The sequence below is a fragment of the Lucilia cuprina genome, chromosome 2 (genome assembly GCF_022045245.1).
Source record: "Lucilia cuprina isolate Lc7/37 chromosome 2, ASM2204524v1, whole genome shotgun sequence".
Taxonomy (NCBI): Eukaryota; Metazoa; Arthropoda; class Insecta; order Diptera; family Calliphoridae; genus Lucilia; species Lucilia cuprina.
In genome coordinates this window covers 68267190-68276748 of record NC_060950.1, presented here as the reverse complement: position 1 = coordinate 68276748, position 9559 = coordinate 68267190, and the positions used below count along the sequence as shown (strand labels likewise).

General features: G+C 29.2%; 1 protein-coding gene and 1 pseudogene across 1 annotated transcript; both read right to left on the bottom strand.

The window, feature by feature from the left end:
- Window positions 1–1273: 1273 nt before the first annotated feature.
- Window positions 1274–2958, bottom strand: LOC111681061 (cytochrome P450 6a2-like). Its single transcript, XM_023442777.2, has 2 exons — window positions 1826–2958; window positions 1274–1764 (listed from the first exon to the last, which is right to left on the bottom strand). The coding sequence occupies exons 1-2, from the start codon at window positions 2898–2900 to the stop codon at window positions 1349–1351; spliced, it is 1491 nt and encodes a 496-aa protein (XP_023298545.2). The 5' UTR covers window positions 2901–2958; the 3' UTR covers window positions 1274–1348.
- Window positions 2959–3793: 835 nt separating this feature from the next.
- Window positions 3794–5561, bottom strand: LOC111681062 (annotated as a pseudogene).
- Between the last annotated feature and the right edge of the window lie 3998 nt (window positions 5562–9559).

Genomic DNA, 9559 nt, shown 5'->3' with positions numbered 1-9559 from the left:
TATCTGTATGTCTGTCTGTCTGTCTGTCTGTCTGTCTGTCTGTCTGTCTGTCTGTCTGTTTGTCTGTCTGTCTGTCCATCTGTCTACGTAATTAAACTACATGTAGCAATTTTCAAAATAATTTGTTGAAACTTGCAATAGCCTACGTTTTTGGACCAAGGACAAAGATATCGCACGATATTATTCTTTTTAGCATGTAATGGCATCAAATTTGAAAAAAAACTTATTGTTCTTTAGAAATAACCAATTACTGTAGCTGTGAAGTTAAAATAACACTCTATATCGAAAAAAATATAAAAAGCTCTTGCGACACTAGTATCCCGTATACGTGAAAGAGTTAAGTACTTTTGAAGGCAATCACCTAGGACATAAGATACCTCTATTACCCGAAACTGCAATAACACTTAGGTTTAGGCTGCTCTACAACACAACATACCTCGAGGATGTATAAGAAGAGAACTAGGAGTACACAGGTCAAAAAATCTTTCACCTAACTTTCGATACTTTAGATGGTAATCACCTACGACATAAGAGTAGAAAGGACACCTATTTCAGGAGTGATTTGACTAATCGAATTCTAGTTCCAGCGGTATATAGCTTGAGGTATTTCTATTAACCGGAACTGCAATAACACCAAGGTGATGAGTAGTACTACAACGTATCATCACCCGAGAAGAGAACTGGGAGCATACAGGCTAAAAAATGTTTAATATAACTACCAAAATACTACTTAAAGAACTGTGCTGGTATTAGAGATATGTACTTATCATGCTCGCTTACATATAACTACTTAAATAAGTACTTACAGTTAGTTTATTGTGGTCAAATAATGGTCATAGCACACAAAAACGATTGTCCCTGTGTGAGTGTAAAAACTCAAAATAAAGTACTTACGTATTAGACTTTACATAAGTAAATTACTAAAAAAGTTTTTAAAAGTAATGCAGATGGTATGCAGTAGTCAATTACAAATAAGTGGATAAGTAATTACAAGCCATTACCGAGTTTTCGCTGGGTATATATAACTATATAGTAATTTCTCAATAAGTTAAACTTTAGATGCGAATCACATCATGTTTTATAATATTAAAAAAAACAAAAGAAAATTCCCAAACAAACTTTTATGTTTAAATGAAGTTAAACAATACAAATTCTTAAAGTAAATATTTAAATTCAGTTTAAATTGTTCCTTATCAAAATGTGGCTAAACATACAAATCATTTAATAACAAAGATTGCAATCAAAATCTAAAAGAAATAAAAGATTTAAAAGATAACATAATTTTTGGAATCATTACCCCAAATAAAAACCAAATATATTTTTATATATACAAAATAAGCTATAATCTTTATAACTTTTCAACTTTTAAATAAATACCATTTAAGGGAATATTAACCATACTATGATTAGAAAATTTTATCCTCTCACAAGTTCTCGAGCAAGGAGAAAACTTGAATATCTTTAAAAGAGTAACTAGACCAATACGATTTTGCATGCGACCAAAACGTAAACCAATACAATTGCGAGGACCATCACCAAAACCCAAAAACGATTGAGAATGTCTAGCGGCTGTTTGGGAAGGACTAAAACGTTCTGGTTTAAATTCTAAAGGATTTTCGTATATTTCAGCATCCAAATGTATAGCTTTTACGGGTATATAAACATTGGTGCCTTTATCCAAAGTAATATTGGTATCTGGTATTTTGTAATCATTGAGAGAGACGCGTTGTATATATGAAAGAGCGGGATAAAGACGTAGAGTTTCTAAAGATGAACAATTAATTAGAATTAACTTTTAATTTGGTTTTCTAATATCACAACTTACCCAATATGACTTGATCCAAATAGGTCATTTCCATCATGGCTTCATAGGTCAACTCACCATCATATTTCTCCAGAACCTGCAACACTTCCTTTCTAACTCTTTCCTGTATCTCAGGATGACGTGCTAATTCATATAGAACATAACTCATATTCGTCGAGGAAGTCTCAAAACCTGCTACAAAGAATACAAACAATTGTGCTGCAATCTGATCATACGTCAACATGGCTTCACCATTCTCATCCTTCGTATTTTTCAAATCAATTAAAATGTTTAGGAAATCATTACGTTTTATTCCTTGTTTCTCACGTTCTATAACGGAATCTCTAGCTACACGCATAAAAAAGTCTTCAATAAATTGTGGATATCTTTTGGAACCCAAAAATTGCATTAATTTTGCATAAGTTAGCTTAAACATATGCCAGCGTACATTAAAATTGGTGCGTCCAAAGACTTTGGAGCAAATTTGTCTAAATTCTACAGAGGGATCTTTTAAGCTATTGCACTCTATACCAAAAATACAAGTACCCACTACATCAGTAGTATAGCGTGCATTAAGATCATACATATTAACACCCATATCGCCAAATTCTTCGATATTTCTCTCATAAGCCTCTCTTAGTTCTTGCGTTAGTTTGTTTATGGTAGGAAACATAAATTTCATTTTTCCCGAGGTAAAAGTTGGTGTTAATTTTTGTCTCAATGGTTTCCAAACCGTTCTCTCGACATTGAATAAATGAGTAGATAAAATATCTTTCGTATTTTTATACTCCATACGATCCTCGAAATTATGAAAATCTTTTATTAATATTGCCTTTACCACATCTAAATCTAATATTACCGCTATGGGTTTGGTATAAAAGTAAATGCCTGCCAATTTCACTTTACCTTTAAAGTTGTCGTATACCTCTTGCATTATTTCCGTATGATGCAAGGATTTCAGTTTAAAAAAGTGTCCAAATAAAAAATGAGGTTTTAGCTGTTTTACACCATTCATTACCCAATAGTTGTACTTCACTCTTAAATAACCCAATAGGGTTGACAAAGCGGTCCATATTATTATAAGCCAAAAACTCATTTTCTTGATGTTTAAGTGATGGATTTTGATGAAGTACTAACGCTGTTATTAAAAAAAAACTTTTTTCTAGTGAAAATAGTTTCTAATATTTTATCTCATTTTGGTGGGTGTTTGCTGATAAGAAATTTAAATCTTACGTTTATTCATTTGATAAAAATGCATAGGTTATATAAGAAGCTTGTAGTTTTTAAGATTAAGATTAGTCCGCAGGATGTTCAGTACATATACATATAAAGATAAAAAATGTACTAGTGTTTAATTTAATATAAATATATACTTATAATCAAAATACATCTCTCTAATTTCTCAGTTATTTCGAAAAGCAACTCAAGATCAGAACTTTTTTTAAATCGAGTTTTCATGCAGCATTAGGTCAAACAATTACGAACCGAACAATTCACAATTTCCGAATTTATTTACCAATAGAGAAAGTGAGCAAGTGTTTGGTTTTCATAGGTCTTTATATACGTTCCTATATGGTGGTTGAGAATATAATATACGAAGTTAATATGTTAGTAAATTAGTTAGTTAGTAAGTTAGTAAGTTAGTAAATTAGTAAGTTAGTAAGTTAGTAAGTTAGTAAGTTAGTAAGTTAGTAAGTTAGTAAGTTAGTAAGTTAGTAAGTTAGTAAGTTAGTAAGTTAGTAAGTTAGTAAGTTAGTAAGTTAGTAAGTTAGTAAGTTAGTAAGTTAGTAAGTTAGTAAGTTAGTAAGTTAGTAAGTTAGTAAGTTAGTAAGTTAGTAAGTTAGTAAGTTAGTAAGTTAGTAAGTTAGTCGATTGGTTTGTGTATGTATACACATTTCCATTTTCTTCAAATTTGTAATTTTAGTTAACAAATATTTTTGAAATTACTAAACATATAATTGTTGCGAACTAATAAAACTCTGAGTCATATCATTAAATCGTTTAAACTTTATTACTTAAACATAGAAAAACAAATAACATTAACATAACAAAAGCACTTTTTTATCTCTAATATATCTAGCTAATTTATATCTTAATTACAAACACCTGCCTCATAGCTTCTCTGCCTTCAACCATACACCCTTAGCGGGAATCATAACAAAACTATGTTTAGAAATTTCCAACTTCTCAGGAGTTTTTTCCGATAAAGAAAATCTGTATTTCGACAGTAGTGTAATCAAGCCAATACGAACTTGCATGCGACCAAAACGCAAGCCAATACAATTACGAGGACCATCACCGAAGCCCAAAAAGGATTGAGGATGACGAGATTGAACCTCAGATGGATGAAAACGTTCTGGTTGAAATTCCAAAGGATTTTCATAAATATCAGGATCATAGTGTATAGCTTTGGCGGGAATATAAACCCAAGTGCCTTTCTCCAGGACAATATCGGTATCGGGTACCAGATAATCCTCCTTACAAATGCGTTGTAAAAATGCCAAAGCGGGATAAAGGCGTAAAGTTTCTGGAGAAGAAATAGAATAAAATTGTAAATAATTTGTTTTAGTTTTCGCAAATAAAACTAACTTACCCGATATTACTTGATCCAAATAGGACATTTCCATCATAGCCTCATAAGTCAATTCATTGTTGTGTTTCTTTAAAGTCTCCAAAATCTCATTCCTTAATTTCTCTTGTTTGTCAGGATTTTTGGCCATTTCATATAGACCATAGCTCATATTACTGGAAGAGGTTTCAAAACCTGCCGCAAAGAACACAAACAATTGGGCAGCCACTAGATCCAGAGACAGTAAAGGTTTGCCATTTGTATCTTTTTTATTTTTCAAATCTATCAATAGATCTATGAAATCATTACGTTTTATATTTAGCCTCTCTCTTTCCAAAACGGTGTCTCTTACGATGCGCACAAAAAACTTCTCCATATCAATGGGAAAACGTTTAAGACCCACTATTTTTAAGATTTTACCATAAAATAAGGTAAATAAACGATATCTTATGGAGAAGTCATTGCGACCAAATATACGCCTGCCCACTTGACGAAATTCTACATTGGAATCCCTTAAACTATTACACTGCACACCAAACACACAAGTGCCTATAACATCGGTAGTAAATCTAGCATTCATATCGTGCATTTCCACACTATTTGTGGCTGAGTTACTGAGTTCTCTTTCAAATGCTTTGGCAAACTCCTGAGCCACTTGCACCATAGTGGGAAACATATATTTCATTTTACCCGAGGTAAAAGTGGGTGTCAATTTTGTTCTCAAACTACGCCATATCTAACCATCGGCACTGAATAAATGTTGTGCCAAAATATCCTTAGGATTATGAAACTCAAAACGATCCACAAATTTGTTGAAATCCTTTATCAGCACTGTCTTTACCAAGTCCAAATCCAATATAACTGCTATTGGTTTTGTATAAATATAAGTACCCGCCAATTTCGCCTTTCCTTTAAATGTCTCATATAATTCCTGCAGCAATTGACTATGATGCATAGTGGTAAGTTTAGGTATGTTGCCCCATAAGGGGTTGATTTCCAATTGTTTAACCCCTCTGTTTTCCCAGTAGGTATATTTTAATTTGAAAAATGCAAAGATAGCGGAGAATACTGTCCATATTATTATAAGCCAATAATTCATTTTGTAGACTTTTTTGAAGTTTTCACCCGCTTCACTTATTGTAGTCGTTTATTCCGTTTCTAGATCAGTATTGCTTAAAAATTAACTTCTTCGTAGTGTTTTATGCGATAATGTTCTCTTTTATTTTGAAAAGCATGTAATGTTATCTTCTAGCTTTTCTAGACATATATTTTTAACTGATAACGAATAAAAACAGTAACGTTGTAATACTTCAGAGAAGGCATAAACAGTGGTTAAATCTGTACTTTATTTGTAAATAATAATAATACTGATATAATACACACATACATATGTCCCTTTGAAACATTAAGTAATAAAAGATACTAACTTACTAACTTACTAACTTACTAACTTACTAACTAACTAACTTACTAACTTACTAACTTACTAACTTACTAACTTACTAACTTACTAACTTACTAACTTACTAACTTACTAACTTACTAACTTACTAACTTACTAACTTACTAACTTACTAACTTACTAACTTACTAACTTACTAACTTACTAACTTACTAACTTACTAACTTACTAACTTACTAACTTACTAACTTACTAACTTACTAACTTACTAACTTACTAACTTACTAACTTACTAACTTACTAACTTACTAACTTACTAACTTACTAACTTACTAACTTACTAACTTACTAACTTACTAACTTACTAACTTACTAACTTACTAACTTACTAACTTACTAACTTACTAACTTACTAACTTACTAACTTACTAACTTACTAACTTACTAACTTACTAACTTACTAACTTACTAACTTACTAACTTACTAACTTACTAACTTACTAACTTACTAACTTACTAACTTACTAACTTACTAACTTACTAACTTACTAACTTACTAACTTACTAACTTACTAACTTACTAACTTACTAACTTACTAACTTACTAACTTACTAACTTACTAACTTACTAACTTACTAACTTACTAACTTACTAACTTACTAACTTACTAACTTACTAACTTACTAACTTACTAACTTACTAACTTACTAACTTACTAACTTACTAACTTACTAACTTACTAACTTACTAACTTACTAACTTACTAACTTACTAACTTACTAACTTACTAACTTACTAACTTACTAACTTACTAACTTACTAACTTACTAACTTACTAACTTACTAACTTACTAACTTACTAACTTACTAACTTACTAACTTACTAACTTACTAACTTACTAACTCACTAACTTACTAACTCACTAACTTACCAACTTACTAACTTACTAACTTACTAACTTACTAACTTACTAACTTACTAACTTACTAACTTACTTACTTACTAACTTACTAACTTACTAACTTACTAACTTACTAACTTACTAACTTACTAACTTACTAACTTACTAACTTACTAACTTACTAACTTACTAACTTACTAACTTACTAACTTACTAACTTACTAACTTACTAACTTACTAACTTACTAACTTACTAACTTACTAACTTACGAACTTACTAACTTACTAACTTACTAACTTACTAACTTACTAACTTACTAACTTACTAACTTACTAACTTACTAACTTACTAACTTACTAACTTACTAACTTACTAACTTACTAACTTACTAACTTACTAACTTACTTACTTACTAACTTACTAACTTACTAACTTACTAACTTACTAACTTACTAACTTACTAACTTACTAACTTACTAACTTACTAACTTACTAACTAAAAAAAACTTACTAACTTACTAACTTACTAACATACTAACTTACTAATTTACTAACTTACTAACTAAAAATGCCTTTTTAAAAGAAAATCTGAACTAGAAGAATATAATTTTTAAGAAAAAATGAAGATAAATTAAAAATTTATTTTTTTCTGAAAATTGGATTTTTTTAATGAACAATTTATATATCAACTTAAAATTTTAATTTTTAATATTTTTTGAAAACTAGAATTTTTAATAACAATTGTAATTTTTACTAAAAAATTATATTTTAACTATAATTTTTAATTTCTATCAAAAATGGAATTTTATTGAAAATTTTAATTTAAACTAAAAATTGCGATTTCATAAAAAAAATGGATTCTTCTAAAAAATTTCGATGTTTTAATGAAAAAATCTTTTTTTAGGATTAATGCTGAAAATCTTATATTAATTTAAAATATTTAGAGAAATAAAAAATTTTTGTATTAAATTAAATTTAACAATATTTGGCAATTAAAATTTTGCAACTTGTACCATTGTGCTTTTATATCTACTTCATTTTGAGTTTTTTTTTTTAAATTCAAATATTAAGTGAAATAATAATTTAATATTAAATTGAAATAAACAATATTCTGCAACAAAAATTTTACAAACTTCACCACTGTGCTTCTGTATCTTTTCCACTTTGAGTCACTTACTTAAAGCGCAAAACAAATAAACAAGAAAAATTAAAAGTCATGATTTGCCCAGAAATTTCACATTAGATATTAATAATATGCTATGTACTTACCTCCATAAATACTTTTTTTTTTAATAATTAACTAATCATCATTTCTGGTAATAGGTCAGTTATATTTATTTTAAAATTATGTTATCAAGATTTCCATAGTAATTCATTATCAATTATTAACTTATTATTAATTCTGATTTCTGTAGAACGTGTCAATTAGTAATTAAAATATTGTGTATTTTTAGTTTCAACCACTAAGACGAGTGACTGGCAAAAAGATAAAATTATATTGTTATTTTTTCAAGCCAAGGGGGTGGCGCATATTTATATTACAGATAATGAATAAGTATGATAAGTAATTATTATGAAACAGTCTGTTGGACATTGACACTAGAGATAAGAATTTTAATTCTTATTATGTATTTAGATGAGACAGAAGTTTTGTAAAAGATTTATAATTTACATTATAATTTTTTATCATGAAAAAAAGAAATACTTAGTATAAAGTCATTGCAATTTATGTGAAAAAGTAAAAGAATTCTATTGTATCACAAATATCGCATGTTATATTATATTTATATTTTTTTTGTATTTTAGTTAGTTTACCTCTTTATTTTAATAACTTTTTATTTATAAACAATAAAACTAACCGTTGTTATGGTGGTTTAAGGGGTATGAGTATGACAAAAAAGCAATTATCAGGTGTCAAATTTCCAACATTCGTAAAGAAATTATTTTGTTTTTATTTTGTTGTTGTTGGTGTTATTATGACTTTGTAGAACATACTATGGAAAACACTTAAACTCTTTAGGATGGTTGTCTTTTTTAAAAAAGTTTGCTTTAACAAGTTGGTATTGAGAAAAATTGCTTTAATGAGTAACTGTTTTATATTCTTTCAATGTTTATACCCTACACCACTATAGTGGGGAGGGTATTATAAATTTGTGCTGATGTTTGTAACATACAAAAATATTGGTCCAATACCCACCTTAAAGTATACCGATCGATTCAGAATCATTTTTTGAGGCGATTAAGACATGTCCGTCCGTCCGTCCGTCTGTCCGGCTGGCTGTCCATGTAAACCTTGTGCGCAAGGTACAGGCCGCAATTTTCAAGATAATTTGATGAAAATTGGACCAAGCATGTTTTTTGGCACAGGGACGAAGCCTATTGAAAATGGTTGAAATCGGTCCATTATTTCACCTAGCCCCCATACAACCGTACCTCCCGATTTCAACTTTTTATGCTATAATTACGTCAAATATTCTGCTATCTCTCTAAAAATTGGCACAAATATGTTTTATATAAGTATAAATTATACTGCAGATTTTCGTAAGGATCGGCCTATATTTGACCCTAGCCCCCATACAAACCCCCCTTCAAAAAATGACTTAAACGTCTAAAATTGACTTGTAACCATTTGTATCGCAATGAAACTCAACAAAACTAACTGTTATTTAGAAATATATCCTTTTTACCAAATTTACCGAGGATCGGCCCATATTTGACCTATATAAAGCCTCATTTAGAAATTTTAGTTTTATATCAATAAATGGCTTAAATATTTTGGAATTATGGTAATATTCAACATAAAAGTTTCTTTACAAAAAATAAAAATTTTATAAAAGTAAAAATTGTAAAAATATACTCATAGTGTAGGGTATCATATGG

Bases quoted from the DNA above. Each gene is read 5' to 3' on its own strand.
- LOC111681061 (XM_023442777.2), bottom strand. From the start codon at position 2,900: ATGAGTTTTTGGCTTATAATAATATGGACCGCTTTGTCAACCCTATTG. The intron at 1,765-1,825 runs GTAAGTTGTGAT...GTTCATCTTTAG, and splicing joins TTTGGATCAAGTCATATTGG to AAACTCTACGTCTTTATCCC.